The sequence below is a fragment of the Nuphar pumila genome, chromosome 10 (assembly GCF_984573655.1).
Source record: "Nuphar pumila chromosome 10, dmNupPumi1.hap1.1, whole genome shotgun sequence".
Classification (NCBI taxonomy): Eukaryota; Viridiplantae; Streptophyta; class Magnoliopsida; order Nymphaeales; family Nymphaeaceae; genus Nuphar; species Nuphar pumila.
In genome coordinates, this window is record NC_143258.1 from 95,929,949 (window position 1) to 95,949,713 (window position 19,765).

The following is a 19,765-nucleotide window of genomic DNA, read 5'->3' on the forward strand; positions in this document are numbered from 1 at the left end:
TTTAGCATTTTCATCATGATAATAAAAAGATTTTTAGCCATTTTGCTTCATAAACTTATATAATGGATAAAATTAAAATATAACCAAGAATGAAAACATAGTAAGTAAATGTAAAAGGTACGCAGTAACAAAGAAACAAAATGTTTCCCCCAAGCCCTTTTTCTATTATCTTTATTTTTACATGATTGATTTTATATAGCTTATACGAATCCATTAATAACGGGTCAAATTTTAATATAAAATTCTTCTCAAATTGATTAGCATTAAACGATTGTATCTAATCATTTGTTTATATGATCAATTTCAAGCAACTCAACTTTTTTATAAGCATTTGATTTTCCAATGCATTAAGGAATGGGAGTTGGCTACTGCTTATGTGCTTATTTTTTATTTATACTAGATCAACTGCTCGTCCTCCGAGACTAGGCAACAAAACAAAGAAAAAAATCCCTCAATTCAAATCAATAATGTGATCGTAGGATCAGATCTCATGTCTTTCATTGTAGGTATGAGTAGGAGGAAGAAGTTGTTTCTCTCGATGGGTGCACGAGTTGGTTTCAAATGCTCATTTTATGATTAAGATCAACAGAGTTAAAGGCTTGCAGTTCAAGCTTGAGCGCAGTATTCGGCAAGGTTGCCATCTTTCTCCTTTGTTATTTAACGCCGTTGCTGAGGGCCTCATGGTATTGTTTAAGTGGGCTGTGGTTTCTGGCTTTATTGATCACCTCGACATCCAGGAATTCCCCCATCATATTCTCACCTACGCTGACGATATGATCCTCTTCGATCGCGCCTCCATGCAGCAAATGTTGAGATTCAAACTCATTCTTTAGTTTTTCCTCTCTTTGTCGGGTTTATCTCTGAACGACAGTAAATGTTGTATGTCCATGTTCAATGCCCCCCTTCCTTGCTGGACATTGAGCAACAGATTTTTTGTTGCACTACTTCGGATCTTCCTATTTCCTATCTGGGTCTCCCTTTGCAACTTACATGCATCCCCTCAATCGCTTGGAATGCCACTCTTTAAAAAGTCCATACCAAAATTTTCTTCTGGCAGGCTTCCTACCTTTCCATCGCAGGTAGACTCATCCTCATCAATCATGTCATATCCTCTATCCCAAAATTCCTTATGTCTATGTTCTTGATGCCCACGGGCGTGGAGAAGAAATTCTCCAGATTGATGGTAGGTTTTCTCTGGTCTGGCTGCCATCCTCAGACTAAGCGTCATCTGGTGGGTTGAAATTCTCTGTTGCTCCATAGGTGTATGGTGGGTCTGGGGATTCTTGCTCCGAGACTTAGAAGTATTGCTCTCGTTGTAATGCAATATTGGATGACGCACCGTCCTGGCAATCCATGCGCTCCCTTACTGCATGCTAAATATGGCTCCCTTGAGTCATTTTTTTTATTGTCGTCATCACAAACTTCCTACTTCACACCTACATCGCATGTGGCTTAAAGCCATGTCTTTCATCCTCATGAATGAGGGTGATCCCGACCCTACCGCCCAGCTTTTGCATTGGGCAATTGCACCCAATGGTGCTTTCTGCACCAAATCTTTTCATCGGTCTCTTCTTCCTCCTGGAGTTGTCTGGCTACCTGAGCATTTGTTATAGGCTAAAGGCCCAACTCCGTGTTCTCGGTTCTTAGCTTGGTTGATTCTGCATGATCGAATACAGATGGACAGCTTCCTCAAAAGAGTGGGTTTTCAACTTCTGAGTCTATGTGTCTTGTGCAATACGACGAAAGAATCCACCTATCATTTGTTTTGGGCCTGCCCCATCTCTGTGGATCTCTTCAAGTTTTCATGGAACAAACCTGATGTCGACAAGACTCCTTCGTGCTCGATCTTTTGTGGGCCCGCCACAGTTGCGCAGTTGCAAGAGATGGCGGCTGATCTGGAGAACTTGGCTCCTCACTTCCTGGTGGGATGTTTGGATGACTCGCAGCAATGCGATATTCTGTCAAACTCTGTTTGTTTTCAATAAGCTTGTGCATTGCATCTTGGTTGATGTGTTTGCAATTTTGCGCCTCTGTTACCCTGGTCTCCTCCGCCTTCAATCGCCCTCTCTTCCTCCTGACCCTGGCTCAATTTGTCAGAATTTTGTTCTTTTTTGGCCTTTTGTTTGCTTTCGTGTTTTTTGGGCCTTGGTTTGGATATACTATTTTGTTTGCTCGCGGGCTCAACATTTGTTGACCCTTTGTCTTAGTAATGTTGATGTTTCGTTCGTTTCTCTCTCTCTCTCTCTCTCTCTCTCTCTCTCTCTCTCTCTCTCTCTCTCTCTCTCTCTCTCTCTCTCTCTCTCTCTCTCTCTCTCTCTCAGTTCACCTCCATCCATAATAAGAGGGTTTATCATTCTTTTATCATGGCAACCAAGGTTGTTCACTCTTTGCATCTTTGCGGTCAGTCTTCTTTTATTTTAAATTAGATTTTCATAAGGCCTTTGATTTGGTGCAATGACCCTTCTTATTTCAAATGTTATTGAACTTCGAGTTTGGTCATCAGTTCTTTGGCTGGGTTAGGAAACTAGTCTTGAATGCCTAGACTATGCTGAATATCAAAGGCACTTTTGGGGAATGGTTCAAGCTGAAGTGGGATCTGCGTCAAGGTTGCCCTCTTTTGCCTTTATTGTTCAATGTGATTGTCGAGGGTCTTGTTGTGCTGCTTAAGTGGACCACTGCCTGCAGTTTCATTAACCCCTTACTGGTTTAGGACTTCCATTTTCATGCTCTTATTTATGCTAATGATATGGTCATTTTCGGTTGCGCTAGTGTTCAGCAGATGTTTTGGTTCAAACTTATTCTTTTCCTTTTTCTCTCTCTTTTCAGCCTTTCTCTTAATGAGCAAAAGTGTTTCCTTTCTATGTTCTAGGCTCAGCCCTCTATGTTAGTTGTTGGGATGAAGATTTTTAATTGTGTTACATCTGAGTTGCCTATGTTGTCCTTGGGTTTGTCATTACAAGTTAAATGTTTTTCCTCTGTGGTCTAGGCTCCGACGCTTTTTAAAGTTAAGCGCAAATTATTCTCGTGACAAGCTTCTTATCTCTCGTACGCTGACTGCCTAACTTTAGTGAAGTATGTTCTCTCGACCATTTTGGAATTCTTCATGTCCATGCTTCTGATGTTTGTGAGTGTGGAAAAGCAACTGATGTGTCTGTTGGCATGCTTCCTTTGGTCTGGGTGTCATCTCAAGGGTAAGCGCCACCTGGTTGGCTGGCGTTCGGTGGTTTTGTCGTGTTCTACGGCTGGTTTAGGTGTTCCTGCGCCCAGACACAGAAGTATTGCACTGGTCTCTAAGCAATGTTGGCTTGCTCATCAACCAGATAATCCTTGCGCTAGTTTTCATCTCTCTAAGTATGAGCCTCCTTCTCTCTTTTCGATTTTCCTTCATTTGTGGCCTGTAAAGTTTTCCATCTGTGTAAGTCATGGTTGTTAGTTTTAACTATCTTCAACGATTGTTTTGATGATCCCGTTGATATTGATAATTGGGTGCATTGGGCTATTGCTCATATCAGGAAGTTTTTGACCAGCAAAGTTTATAGATCGTTGCTTCTCCCGGGGGTGGCTTGGTTGCCCGAATCTGCGCTATGGGTGAAGGGACCTTCTCCCTATTCTCGGGTCCTGGTTGGTTAATCTTTCACGATAAGGTCCAAACTCACTCTACCTTAAAGAGGTGGGGCTTCCAGCTTTCGAGTTGTTGTGTGCTTTGTCATGTTGCTGAAGAATCCTTATTCCACCTCTTCTGGTCTTGCCCTACCTTTGTAGAGATCTTTCATAGGACTTGGAGGCACTCGGAGGTTCTAGTTATGGAGGAGTCCTTTGTTCTCAACCTCATCTTGGGTCTGGTATGCCTTTGGCATAGTAAGTGATGGTAGTTAATCTGGAGGTCGTGGTTGTTTACCACTTGGTGGTTCGTTTGGATGACACGCAACGATGCCAGTTTTTGGGAATCTCTGGTTCACATTAATCTTCTTGCGCAAAAAATCCTAGTGAACGTTTACACGATTTTGCGTATTCATCTTCCTGATCTTACGTTTCCTCCTGCAGGTGCTCTGCTCCCTCTGGACATTATTGGTTTTGCAGCTCCTACGTGAGTTGCTTGTTTTTTGTTTGTTTTCCTCCTACTTGTTTCTGTTTGTTTTTGTTGTTCTGCTTTTGCTCTCTTTGGGTTCAACTCTGTTGACCCTTTTTGTGGCTATGTTCAAATCATGTTTCGTCTCTCTCTCTCTCTCTCTCTCTCTCTCTCTCTCTCTCTCTCTCTCTCTCTCTCTCTCTCTCTCTCTCTCTCTCTCTCGTGTGTGACGGGGCATTGTTATAAAAAAATTTGAAAACTTGAAAATGACATTGAAACCTACCAAACTTTAAATTTTTTATTTTACTAATATATTAATTTAAATCTTTTTTAAATTTTATAGCTTAAAAGAGATTAAAGCTTATACATTCCATCATTACACTTTAAAAATTCTTTATTATTCCCAAAGGTTCGTAACTACTTTATATTTCAAAAACAACCCGTAAGTTTAAAACCTTGCATACACAACATTTTGGGATTTGGGATTGTGTGACATACACATGCATGCACACACACATATAGAGAGAGAGAGAGAGAACTGAACATATTAGGCCCCATTTCTCATTCTGCCCCATTTTGTCCTATAGGTTTTAAGTGTTTAATGATAGATTTGAATGGTTAGATGAGTTTAGCATGATCGATTTAGTGTAAATTGACTCTTACATCATGTTTTTTTGGATGAAAAAACATGTTTTTATGAGTAAAAAATAATTGGTAGCTTCATAACCATTGATTTTCTATCATCGAAAAAACTTGTATTGTAATGACCCCAACTAATCCTCATAAAAATAGTGATTTTTTTTTAACAATTGCAAAAATAGACCTAAAGATCCAGGGTTTCACAGATTTAATATACCAAACTACAACAGGACAATGCATTGAATCAATAAAGAATAATCAACTTTATTAATCAATAAAGTAATGTCAAATGACTTAAATAGTAAAATAATCTATGACATAATGAGCCAATCTGTTAGAAAACCCAGAAACTAGTCACTTAAGGCTTGCAATCTTCATCTACCAAGTCAACCCATCACTGAGCACCTGAACCTATAAACCGGTTTTTGGGTAAAAACCAAAGTCCTTTGCACGAATTTCTCTAAAAATCCAAACAATAAGAAAATAGCATAAACCAAATTCATGCATAATTTTAAAGAAATATCACAGTGACAATTTACCATAACCAACTTACCATTCAAGCATTTAACATATATCATGCAATAGCTATTATCATGTAGAACAGAATAAGCATGAATGTATGCACTAATGCACAACAATAAATATACATGATTCAATGGACATGCATGAATAACTCATTAAGTTATTTATCAGAGTTGTTTTTAAATGCATGTCCCTATTAAATGCATATAATTTTAGTTTTCACTTTTTCTTAAACCAGCGAACACTCAAAACATATACAATTTTCCTAAATCCAAGTTAGGTTTTTAGTTGTATCTTAACATACAATTTGTGTTTTATTACTAAGTTTCACATTTGTTTCTCGATCGATATTAGAAATCGGCATCATTTATCAAAACATTATAAATCAACATCTAATGTCAGGATATCACAAAAATAAGCATTCATTGACACCACTTTCTTGATATACCAATAACTACAGTTAACAACACTATCCCCAGGCAAAGTGGTTGAATCTCTCTAAAATCATATTCAGAAGGCGAACCACCATATCGGGTTAAGGGGTACAATCGCACAGAGAGTTTTAGTATTCTCACAATTTTCCCAAAATCATCATCCAAGATTCTCGCACTATAGAAGGAACATCAAAGAAGAAATTAATTATACTATTTGGTCTCTTTTACCTTTTTAAACAAATTTAAGTTCATTACGCCAGAACTGTTTTGAAAGTCAATATGCAAAACCTATTTTTGACCTTGGCCTGCACAATTTAATAATGCAATTAATTTTTTTTGAAAAACAATAATTTTCATAAATAAATTTTGCAATGCATAGATAAAATCAACACAAGTGAAGAAACACATGCTCCTAGCCTACACAACCTGTAGTAGTTCACATTTGACCACAAAAGCAACTCATAAGTGATTTATGCATCTTTTGCAAAATTTTAGTGAACATGCAACACATACATGATTTTCAAACATGTTCACAATACATATTCAAACACACAACATGAATGCACATAAATTCAATTGCATACGCATATGAACAAATGCTTGCAACACTCATTATCATAATTTATTTTATGCATAAACACCTAAACATGCACATGATCATATTTATACAAACATTAAAATAACTTTAAAATTTCTATGTGTTTGATATGCACATTTGCAATATGGTATTTGAATGCATAAGCATACATAACTAATCAAAATATATGATCGGATACATCACCCAGTCAACATGGGTGCAAGTCTGAACAAAGCAAAACTGTTCAGATATACCACCCAACACATTGCCAATCTAATCAGATTGTAAACATCTAATATAATCAACAGTCTCATCAGATTGCACATGCTCTACCCATGGCCAATCTAATTAGATTTTACACGTAAAAATCATGACAAACCTGATCAAATTGCATGTGAGCAACAAGTGACAAATCTTATACAGATTGCACACACGAAAAGAGTGGCAAATCTGGTCCAAATTATACATACACTAAGAGTGGCAAATCTGATCAGATTGCACCTGCATGAACAATGGCAAATCTGATCAGTTTGCACAGGCATATCAAATCTAAAAAATTTATACACAATGCACCACTTGACAGTCTGATCATTACTGCACATATATACACATCGGCAATTGATATTTACTGCATAACTACGCCCAACAACATGTCATTATTGCACAAAAGTGAGCAGCAATATACTATCGGTAGCATATTATTGCTGTAAAATCTGCACAACAGCATGATATTAATAGTGTGGTCATTTATGCAGCAATGTGCTGCCCAGAACAGCACACCAAAAACCCATATATATGCTACCAAAATAGTACATGCTTTGGCAAAGAATTAGATTTTGATAACAATCATGAGATTAACATATATTTAAAGCTGATTGTAGTCATCAAATAACATAAACACATGTTTGATCACAGGCAACATAATAGCATGTAAACATATTTGATAACAGTTCATAAGAATACTTGTAATCAAATATGATATCAGTCAATACAATAACAAAAATTAGATTTTATAACAGTCAACGAATTCAACATATTCATAAGTCTGATGACACTCATCAAACTAACATGTGAAATCTGATAATAGTCATCGAAAACAGCATGTTGTTAAATAAAATCAGATCTAACAACAATCATATAAGCAGATCAGCAAACCAACATCAACTTAGCATAACCAGATTTGATAACACTCAATGAATCCACGTGAAATCGGATTTTTATAACAGTTATCAAGATAACATAAAACCAGATTTCATAACATATAAAAACAATTATCAACAACAGATTTGATCAGCCGACACTCACACGACATGTCTGATTAAACTGCACCCACACATGGGGCTGATTTGATCAGATTACATATGTGCACATGCATCGACAATCAGATCAGATTATTATAGCATATGCATGACAACAATCTAATTAGATTGCTCAGGCAACCCATTGGCAATCTGATCAGATGCTATCGGCATCACAACATAAAGATAGAACTTATTTAGGCATAAAAAAATAACATATATGCATATTGGCAGGTCTGATCAGACTGCCCACGAAAGCATATAGGTAGATCTGATTAGGCTGCCCATATGATGAAATCGACAACCTGAACTAGATCAAAACTCATCCCCAAATATTATAAATCCATTTTTTTAACATGAACAATAAAATCAGCGTGGGCCAAAATCGGCAGGGCAATATATATATATATTCAGCATAAAAAACTATATACAAAAATCAACATGTTTTTCTTATAATATGCAACTCCTAAAACAAATTAATAAGAGTTAAACACATGCTTAAACATAAAAAATCGACGACATGCTCATATCAGTCAAAGAAAATAGACATAAACATGATTATCTTAGGGTTTAATACACTAGGAAAATCAAAACTCAAGGAATACATGAAAATGTCATTTAAGGTATGAACATATACATATTTTAAATTCAGATTTTCCTTTTCTATCTAAATTTACACATGAACCCAATTTAAAATTGTTTCTTTCTTTAAGAACCTAGAGAAAAACTCATACCTTAAATCGAATGTGAAAAAGATTGAAATAACATCGAATGTTGGATGAGAAGGCTGGATTTTCTCTTCTCCTTCATCTTCTTTTTCTTTTCTTTTCTTTTCTTTTTCTTCTTTTCTTTTCTTCTCTTCCCTTTTTTTTTCTTTCTCTCTCTCCCAACCACTTTGGCTCTCAACTCTCTCTCTCTCTCATTCGCTCACACTCTCTCTAGAATCACGATTCTAGAGAGGCGGAGTCCAACCCCTCTTTTATATTATCCTATCCTCTTATTTTTCTTTCTTTTTATTTTTATTTTCTTATTCTTATCTAAAAAATCTCTCTAGAGGGTGATGTCCCCTCTCTCCTTTTTATTTATATTCTATTTTTTTTTCAAACGTTTTAAATGTTCTGTCATTTACCTGACTAATTTAGTTGATAGAGATGTTTTCAAAGATGAAAGTGAGTCTCTTAGAAAAGTCATTGGTAGTAATGTCTTAGGGAGTCTGATGGAATTATATATTGAAGTATGTGCTAACAGTTTTTTTTTTTTTAGAAGAAGAAGAAAACTGGGGTTCGGCAAGACCCCTATCTGTTTATTAATAAAAACATGCAAAAGAAACATTTAGAATGGAGGAGCCAAGTCAGGACTCATATCTGCCCAATGACTATCAGAGTCAGAGATGGCCATTCTAGCTAGAATTTGGGTTAAGCCATTCATATCTCTAGGAATGAAGTTAACACACGATGAAAGCAAAGCAAACGGGTAATCAACTTGTCCATTTGAGGGGCTCCTCCCTGTCAACCGCTGGTTAATTCAGTTCATTAAGTAGATCTGAAGAATGTGCTCTCTGACAACTGATTGGCAAGATTTCATAGGGATACACTCACTGTTCTGCTAACATTCGCAGGAAACCCTAACAAATCGTGAATGTTTCTTATGACTCCGTGAGTACACCTAGTAAACTGTGAATCTGTTTTGTAGGTTCATGAGGTCAAGGGTAAGTCGCATTAGCGGAAGAAGGCCGCAGCTTATTACAAATTATTTGCAAGTCCTCCCGACCTTCGCATTAAGAACGTAAGGAATCGTGAATGCTCGGATGAAAGTTGTCTTTCGAACCTGAGAGGGAAGATGCACACACAATTTCCACAGCTACGCCTCATAAAACTGTGAATCCTGTATACAGGTTCGGGTCTATCGCTAGTAATTGGTGTGAATATCAATGGTCCGCATAAAAATACCTAAGAATGGTAAAATAGTTCAAATCAAGAATTGCTGTTTTTTTTATAAGCGGATAATTTTGGCAAATTAATAGGTATTTGCAAGAACATTACAATTTTGGACAGTACAATCATTTTCTGATTTCATAACCCATGCTTGGGTTAACCCTGTGCTTTCCTGATCTCAAAGTTCTGACCACAATGGTTAGTCGGACCCATTCCTTTTTTACCATACCCTGGCTTTAACATTTAGAAATTGAAATTTTTAGGTGTCTTGCATTTTTTCAAAATGTTGACAAAAAACTAAATTCAAACATAAAATTAACATTTAGAATGAAAAGCAGAAACAAATTTTAAAACTGAAAAAAATATAAATTCAATTTCTCATGATATTATGTTTTTATTTTTTACTTGCTTGCATGGCAATTTCTCACAACTTTTCACAGATTATGTTGATATTTGACACTACGTAGTACCCAACCTGTTGACACCACTAGTCTGGATCAAAAGTCGATGACTTGTGTGTTTGGTGCTGTCTTTTTCCTATGGAAGATAAGACCATAGATGACTCAAGCCAAGTTGACCAAGTGACAGCCTAGTTTCAACTTTCAATTGCTGTCTGGTTGGACGCACCAAGCTCACCGGTATGTGAGCTCGTCACCGGCTCCTCTACGTATACTTGCACCCACCAATGCCAAAAAATAGTTTGAGAAACTCCAAAGATGATGAGATCCATATAATCAACCAGAGCAGCTGACTTCTAAGCCGCGCTGATCGCCATCGGCTTGTTCGATCTCCAAGTGGGTGCTAGTCATGCTGTGCACCAATGGCACCAAGAAGCTCGGTTTCGGCTGCTCCAGCCCAAGTCAATAAAATAGACGGCCCAGACAATGTTGCTTGTCAGAGACGTCGAGTGCGAGCCGTGGGAAGAGGAGCGGCACACGAGGCTCATACCCAGATCACTGTTTGCTTTCCCACAGGTAGGGGTGTCAACGGGTTGGGTTTGGTTGGGACCCAGATGAAACCAAACATGGACCCAATTTTCAGGTATGGTATCGGGTTCAGACCCGAGTCTAATCTGGTTCACTATAAGAGAAATCATACCCAGACCCTATAAAAACTACATGAACCAGACCTGGACCATACCAACATGCAGTCCCATCAGTTGATCAGCCTGATTTGGTCCAGCTCGCGCCGAGCCATGATGCCAATGCCACTTTCCACATTAAGAAAGCTGTCGGATCGGGGGAAGCCGAGGAGACCAGGCCAAGAATGGAAAGGAGTACAGTGAAACGTTCAGCCTCAAGAAGGTAACCATGAGAATGGAAAAGAAAAGCTGACACAAGATAGGGATAACCCAGGAAACGTTTTCTATTGGAAAATATCACCTAGCCAAATTTGCTCATATTTTCCCCCCTTTTTTTTTTAAAAAAATGCCAATGTCTTTGATCGAATGCAAGGAGTACTTGACATTTGAAGTGGACTGTGTCTGGGTGGGGGGTTGGATTTTTTGTATAAATAACTAGCTTAGGGCTGAGATGGGAAGTGAGGCCTTTTCTCCTTTGCATTTATACTAAAGAATGGATTTGGCAGCTACCACCTCTAAGCAGCTGCCACTTCTTCAAATGCATAAACTCACTTGATTCCATCCCAGCTACCAGATTCCAAACAGTGACTTAATGATGTAGATTTATTAGCATTTTTTTTCGACATTTAAAACAGTTTTCAATAAACCAGCAGCATTTTTTAGTCATTAGAGACCCGCGCATAACAAAATTTGGTTGATAAGGTTACTTTGATGGTTATAGAAACCCAAGGTACATTAAAAGGTAAAATATAAAAGCACAAAACTATTGTGTTAAAAAACTAGTTTATTTGTTAAAACTATTTTTTTAATCATAAATTCTTGGAACATTATGCACCATTGATTTTTAAGCGCTTGAAAACCTGATTATATATGGCAATCACAATCAAGAGTAATGTGCAGGTTCCAGACCATTTATCTCACATAATGTCTGTCCCATGTCAACGGGTCGGATCTGGCTGAGACCCAGGCGAGTTCGAACCCAGATCTATTTTTGAGATGCTGGTACAGGGACCAAACTCGAGTCCTATCGGGTATGCTATAAGAAAAAACATACCCAGATCCTACAAAGATTTACATGAACCACATCAGATCCATACCCGGTAAATAATATTCTTTATCTTTTTGTATTGAAAAAACACAGGTCTTAATTGGAACTCGAGTCAAACCCAGGTCTGTTATAAACTTTTACAAATCATATCTGACTCCATATACTATTTGAACCCATTGAGCCAACCTGGCTTATAATCGGCCCTTTTTTATCACCAAACCCTGACCCTTAAGGGTTTAAGGGTTTGAAATAAGTCGTTTCGGGTCAAACCTGATCACCCATTGGCACCCCTAGTCTCAGACCCCAATAAAAAATTTATTCACATGTGTTTTTTGTTTAATGCAAGCATGTAGATGTGTTTATCATTACTTGTTCACTAAAAATGTGCTTTTGATCAAATTAATTTAAAAAAATTTAGTCAATTAAGTTTTTAGTATAATATGGTCGTTGATTTTTTGTTGAACAAAAAACACATCTAAACATAAAAAATGTTTAAACTAATACATATTTTCTAGTCAATAAAGCATAGGGATCACATCCATGGCTTTAGAGTAAGAAAAAAACACAAATGAGCGTTTTTTACTCCATATCAGATCGATAGTGTCTGATCCCTCAAATGGGTAATAAAAAATGAAAGTAGGTGATTTCCAATCAATAGTTACGTACCTTAGTAGCAGATATTAAATCCCTAAGACCCAGACCCATTCAAAACTGGTGAAAACCCAACAACTTAGTAAACGGTTTACCCATTATTTTTAATGTTCAAAGTGGGGTTTTGAGCATAAAATGTATCCATCTGGTTAATCGTAACTCACGTTGGGCACGGGTCTGGTATAAAATTTCACAAACCTTACCCTACTCCATATATTAATCAGACCCTTAGGTCCGACCCAAATTCTAATCGGGTCTTCTTATTTATCACCAAACCCTGACCTTATAGTGTTTCGTATGGGTTAAACCCGACCCCGTTGACACCCGATTATCCCAAAAGAGACAAAAAAGTCTAGCCGATGGATTTTATAAGTTGGTGAGTTTTCTTTTTTTGTTCTATATATTAATCACACTTTGGATGGGACACCCACCTTGTCCAACAAACAATTTTTAATTAATTTAGTTAAATGAGCAATTGTCCCTAGGGGTGCATATCGGGTTGGGTACCAGCAAAGATGAACCGGGTTTGGGCTCTTCTATGCAACCAAAGTGCAATAGAATTCAGAGCTGATCCGAACTGGTTGGTATATGAGCCGGATTCTGGGTTGGGCTTAAACAACATTTCCATTGCAACCTGACCTGACCCATCCATTTACTGATCAGGCTTAAAGGGCCCTACCTGATGAGCCCCAGGCCCTGCCTGATGAGTCACTGACCGAGTCCTAACCCGACAAGAGACAGGTCAGGCTCTCGGTGGGCCTGGGCCTGACTCCCCATCAGGCCCTATCGAGCTCCTGTTGAGTCTAGGGATGGCAGTGGACCGGGGCAAGGGTGGGGGACAAGGTCTCCACCCTCGCCCCGTCTCAAAATTCTGCCCTCCATCCCTGCACGGGTTTTGATTTTAACCTCCATCCCCGTTTCATGTCCTCCATCGCCCGTCCAAACGGGGCAAGGCAGGGAGGTTCCCATTTCCCCTCGGTCTACTGCCATCCCTAAAGAAGGATCGTCGACAGGACAAAGTGGGGATTCAAGACGGGAATAGGGGCAGGGCGGGAAAAAACATAAGTTCATCCCCGCGTTTTGATTTTAACCTCCATCCCTGTTTCATGTCCTCCATCCTCGATCCAAACATGGCGAGGCAAGGCGGGGCCCTGTTTTCCCCGTTCCACTGCCATCCCTAGTTGAGGCTGGACCTGTATCCACCTATAGTTCGCACTCTAGTGATAAAACTTTTTAAACAGCAAACGTTGACAGCTAAATTCTCGTGAGAAATTGATATTTTTCATATTTCTTTTTTTTTTTTTTGAAAAAAGATCGGCATAAAATTAATTAAAATTATAAAGAAAATTTTGAATAAATCAAGCTTTTGCTTTATTTACATTTTTAATGCCGATATTTGTAATTATGGCCGACATGAATAACTTCAAAAGTTTATTAAAAGAAATTAAGGTTTTAAACAATTAATTAATTTGTTAGTGTGAATTGGAAGACTTTGATGGGGGGAGTCAACAGGACGTAGATAGGGCTCTCAACTGACCTGGTACGACACAGATACTAACCGGATTGGATCTCCTAGGATCTGGGTTCATACTTAATAACCCCAATATAGCTGATCAGTTCAGATCCACAGGATCCGAATTTTATTTGGGTTTGCAATTTAGAAATTTTCAAACCAAACCAGGTCTGATCTGAATTCTGATCAAAACTAGAGGTGTCAACGTGTCAGGCCTTTACCAGACCTCGGAGATCCAAATCCGGAGGTGCTGGTACTGCGGGGTCCAGAACAGGTTCTGATCAGACCTACCAAAGTGAAAATCATACTCGAGCCTTATAAGGGTAACGTAAACAAGATTCCAATTAAAATGTTGTAAAATATTAATTTGTTATGCATTTGACACGAAAAAAATGTGGATCTTAATTGGGAGTCTAGATAGATTTGGGTCTGGTGTGAAATTTCATAAACCATACCCAGCTCCACGTGCTAATCATACCTCATGGGTCTTACCCAGAGAGTTAATCAGGCTCCCTTCTTTGTTACCAAACCCTGACGCTGCTGAATCCAGTATGAGTCAGGATCAGGTTATACCTGAACCGTTGGCACCCCCATTTAAGATCCGCTATTTCAATGTAAACAAATGTAAATAACTAAGATTTTAATAGGTCTGAATATCTTTGGACCTGAATATGGTTTTGCATAAATCAGGTCAGACCAAGATCCAGTACCAGCACCTAAAAATCGGACCTGGTGATGACCTGCTAAGTCAACTGCGTGATCTCATGAATCTGACCCGCATTTAAACTGACCCCGTTCCATTTAAGCAGCATTCATTCGAACAAGTACATTTTCAGACATAACCAGTCACTAGAATATAATAACTAATGTGTGAAGTGGGATTTTCATGGATTTTTTATTCTTTTCTCTTGAATCTAACTGAACCGATGTGATCTACATAGTTGATTTTATAAGAACCTGCTCTTGAATCATCGATTTTGATTTATAAACGAGATTTTTTTAAAGCTTTAAAATCAATGACTCATAATCTTATAAATATTCAAAAATAGTTTTAATGCTATGTCAAGCACATCCACATGGTTGGATTTGCAAAAAAAGTACTGAAAATGTCAATATTTTTAGTTATCATATTTCAGTTCTCATATTCTAGTGACTTGTCATAACCATAGTAACAAAAATAGTGATTTTTTTAAAACTGGTTTTTCATCATTTAAATAAATATGCCACAATTTCATAACAATATCTGTTTTACAGTAAAATTAAATTTCTTTATTTTTATATGATTTTTTAAATAAAAGCTTGAGAAAACAAAATCTTTTAAATTCACAGGAAGATGATTCCCGTTTTATAGCTCTATCCATTAAAGTCATAAGATTTTTAAACAAAACGGATTATCTGCAACTTGTTTTACTGAATCCAAATCCAGTTCAAACATCAGATCAAATCTGACCCATTGACAACGCTAGTTACCTAAGTACACAAACGACCCCATGATGCAAAAATAAGGGGAACAACTTTCTTGTTTTGTTTGGGATTTATAACCCGAAGAAACCACACCCAGCACGAAAACCTGGTTTCACTAGCTCATTCTGACCTAATATAGTCGTGACGACAGCGTGAAACTCCAAAGCTAGGACCCCTGCCCCGGGGCCCACGCTAAGCATTGGCTTGCGCAGAGGGGCGATGAACAACTTGCATTGTTTGGTGTTATCTTTTCCCATCGAAGACAAGGCATAGATGACTAAATGCCAAGTTGACCAAGTGATAATTTAGTCTCTATTCGGGGTTTGGTGTCAAGTGGGTCCAACACACCAAACCGGTGTGTGTGTGTGTGTGAGAGAGAGAGAGAGATAGGGGTGGCAATCAGGTCGGGTTGGCGGGTCAGCATACCTTAACCCGAACCCGACCCGTTTAATAAACGGGTAACCCGACACGACCCGCCAACCCATTTAATAAATGGGTTGGGTCGGGTAAACGGGTTTTCAGGTTCGCGGGTCGGGTTGGCGGGTTGACCCACCCGCCTAACCCGTTTATTAAACGGGTCAGCCGGGTTGGCGGGTTGGCATACCCCGAACCCGACCTGTTTAATAAACGGGTTACGCGGGTCGACCCGTTTATTAAACGGGTTGGCTTAAGCCCAACCTGAATTCGCCTAAGAGGCGGGTTGGCGGGTCGTGTCAGAAATTGCCACCCCTAGAGAGAGAGAGATCACGGGTTGGAGTAGTGTTCAAGTGGTCCAAGTGGGTCCGTGACCGTGTAAACACACACTGAGAGAGAGCGGACAAGAATTGACAAAGTCAACGAATCAAGTCAAAAGGCGTAATCTGCTAGCCTTCTCCAGCTCACAGCAAGACAGACCGTGACATGTCAGAGGACGCGGCAAGTCCACCGGATACAGCCGGCTCCGATCTCTTCTACATATATTTGCACCCGCCAAAGCTAAGCAAGTTCGAGACTCCAAAGATGGTGAGATCAATCCCAGCGGAAGCTGCCGATTTCCAGGCCGTGCCGATCCTACCACTCGCCGTCGGCCTGTTCGTCTCCATTTCGGTTCTGGTTGCGCTATGCGCCCGGTACCGCGGACCAAAGGCCGCGAAGAAGCTCGGCTTTGGCAACCACGAAGATGAGACAATCGAAACGAAGCTCCCGCCAGAGTTGCCGATGAGAGTCAGCGAGCATACAGTCCCCTGCGAGCCGTGGCACGACGAGCCCAGCTTGAAGCTCACGCCGAGATCACCGCTCGCTTCTCCAAGGGCGGTCTTCACGACGCTGAGCCAGAAAGCCATGACCGTCTTCCACATAAAGAAAGTGGAAGAAGCTGAAGCCGATCATGACAGCACTGATGGTGTGTGGAAGCGGAAAATCCTAATGGGAGAACGGTGCCAGCCACCAGACTTCTCCGGTGTCATCCACTACGACTACACCGGGAAGCCTCTGCCGGAGCTGTCGCCGAAGTCACCAACGACAGCCAACCAGCATACAGTCGCCTACGAGCCGTGGGACGATCAGCCCGACTTGGAGCTTGCCCCGAGATCGCCGCTCGCTTCGCCAAGAGCGTTCCTCGTGACGCTGAGCCACAAAGCCACCACCATCTTCCACATGAAGAAAGCCAACGGAGAGGAGGAAGCTGAAACCGAAGCCAAAGCCGAGGATGATGAAGTCGACGGCGTGTGGAAGCGGAAAATACTCATGGGTGACCGGTGCCAGCCGCCTGACTTCTCCGGTGTCATCTACTACGACCACACCGGCGAGCGGCTGCCGGAGCTCCCGCCGAAGTCGCCACGTGTCAGCAGCTCATCTGCCAACTTCTCCTTTCCCTTTCCGGTGGTAGTAACCCGAGAATCATCGAATTAGCCTTTGACCCCAAGTGTGCTCGGCGGTTGGTCAAAAGGAAGGGGTTAGCGTTAGAGTCGATAGCAGACAGCTTTCGACTTCAAGTCTCGAGCCAAGAGTCAGAATGGTGAATTTTTTGCAATTTATGATAGGCTTTGAGCTTTGACTATGAACTCTTTATTGTGTATGTTAGTTGACTATTATCATATTTCCTTGTCGATGACTATATGGAGTGGTGGAAGGTCGTTTTGTGCAAAGAATTAGTTTAATCATTTAGATTTTAGTATCATTTTCGTCTACTCAATTTGGTTGTGGTAAGACTTTTAAAGCAGTTTTCCATTAAACACAAGCTTTTCTTAGTCAATTGCAAACCTAAATTTATTACAAAATGATTGTTTGTTTTCACCTAGTTCTAGGGATGGCAGTGGACCGGGCCTGGGGACAAGACTTCACCTTTGGCCGGTCTCAAAATCCTTCCCTCTATCCCTGCATGGGTTTTGATTTTAACCTTCATCCCCACCTCCATCGTCATTCCATGTCCTCCATCTCTGGTCCAAACGAGGTGAGGCGGGGTGGGGTCCTGTTTCCTCTCAGCCCATTGTCATCCTTAAAGAAGGATTGGGGACAGGACGAAGTGGGACAAGGTGGGGAACGGGATGGAGACAGGGCGGGGCAAGGAAAAGAGAAAGTCTATCCCCACCTCCATCCCGGCATGGGTTTTGATTTTAACCTTCATCCCCATTTTATATCCTCCTCCCCAGTCCAAACCGGGCGAGGCAGGGTGGGACAAGGTGGGGATCCGAACGGCGATGGGGCGGGAAGAGAAAAAGCGAAAGTCTATCCCCACCTCCATCCCCGCATGGGTTTCGATTTTAACCTTCATCCCCGATTCATGTCCTCCATCCCCAGTCCAAACGGGGTGAGGCGGGGCAGGGCCTCGTACGTTTCCCCCAGTCGACAGACATTCCTTCCTAGTGCCATTCCTTCCTAGTTCTTAATTAATGGAGTGCCATGTATAACAAATACTGTGTTTGTGAGGTTATTTTGATCATTACAGAAACCCAAAGAGCATTAATCTCCAAGTCCCACATGCATTAACAACTGGCGAAAACCCATCATGTTAGTAAACGGTCCATACATTTTTTAAATAGGACAACTAACAAAAGTGTTTGGCTTAGTGGTATTGGGGCCTAGGCAGTTAGGCAGGCGGTCTAGGTTCAAATATCATTTGCCTCACCCCTTATTCAAGCCGAATCATGGCTACTACTGAGTTTTATGCTGTTAGGATAGTGATAGTAAGTACAGTAGGCAGAACCAACGTGGTTAGGTCTCTCATTTTAGGGGTGGTTTCTCGGTGCAAATATAAAAAAAAAAAATGACAACTAACAAATAAAGCACACATTCAAATAGAAAACACCATGACCAAGGGTCATGCTGTTAGGTCATTCCTCATTTGTACCATAAACGGAGCTCACCAATATGGCTCTTTGGAGAGTCGTCATGCACGAGGAGCAGTCATGCTATGAGCAGGGTGAACAGCATCAAAGTGAGGGCAGTGGCTGTTAGCGTCAAGTCAGTGAGTAGTAGCAGAATGTCTCCTGATATTCAAGACCTCTCTCTCTTTATATATATATATATATATATATATATATATATATATATATATATATATATATAGAGAGAGAGAGAGAGAGAGAGAGAGAGAGAGAGATAGATAAAGAGAGAGAGAGAAAAGGAAGAATATATTTTGAGTTTGTTTGCATGAAATGTGCAAATACTTGGGCTATTTAGGTGGCGCACTTCCCCAACTTCTCATTCAAAATCCATCGCCAATCAGTTTAAGAAATGAAGGCATTTTTTTATAATTTGATGTCATGAGAGATTGAGAGAAAGAGGCAGCGCAGGTGGCATTTCCCCCCAAGCCTTATGACCCCTAACGGTCATATATACTATGAAGCTAAACTTTGTGTTCAGAGCCATATTTAACTAAGTGAAATGAATGGATTATCATAAAAGATTTTCCCTTAATAACTTGGCTTAACCTTCTTTGTGCCTATCCCATTCATTTACCTATCGTCTTGAATTGCAATCTTCGAGTTTTTATGCATTATCTTGGACCCATTTGGGAAGTGAAACGAAAAAAAACTAATATACAATATTTTTCTTCCTAATTTGATTCGATCTTTTTTGTGCTTATCTATCATTATGTACTGCCAATCTCTTACCTTTACGTTATATGCTCATTCAAGGTTGAAATTATTAGATGAATGAATTTCAACATAAAAGATTCTGCTTCCTAAGTTGATGCAGCCCTCTTTGTTCTTGTTTTATTCGTTAGTCTACCATTATGAACGCCACTCAAGAGTCTTGAGTGCATAAGCCTATTCAAAAAATGAGATGAACAGGTAAATATAAAAGATTTTTCTTTTCCTAATTTCATAGTGCAATCTTTGTTCTGCCAACATTCATTTCTCTATCATTATGAGTGCATCATAAAAGGCATGGGGCTTGATCCAATGTCCTTTATCTCAAGCGTCTTCCTACACCCCATGCTAGCCAAGTGTGCTCAACTCACGGGGGGGGGCAGTTTGACCACATTTTCTTCCGGATGTCACTCATTCCTCATTGTGCTGATAACATTTATTTGGATTGAGTAATACACTTGG

General features: G+C 39.8%; 1 protein-coding gene across 1 annotated transcript; it reads left to right on the forward strand.

The window, feature by feature from the left end:
- Positions 1–16,195: 16,195 nt before the first annotated feature.
- On the forward strand, positions 16,196–17,463 carry LOC149827459 (uncharacterized). Its single transcript, XM_090020325.1, has one exon. The coding sequence runs from the start codon at positions 16,230–16,232 to the stop codon at positions 17,118–17,120; it is 891 nt and encodes a 296-aa protein (XP_089876451.1). The 5' UTR covers positions 16,196–16,229; the 3' UTR covers positions 17,121–17,463.
- Positions 17,464–19,765: the final 2,302 nt, after the last annotated feature.

Coding starts and splice junctions, on each gene's coding strand:
- LOC149827459 (XM_090020325.1), top strand. CDS start 16,230: ATGGTGAGATCAATCCCAGCGGAAGCTGCCGATTTCCAGGCCGTGCCG.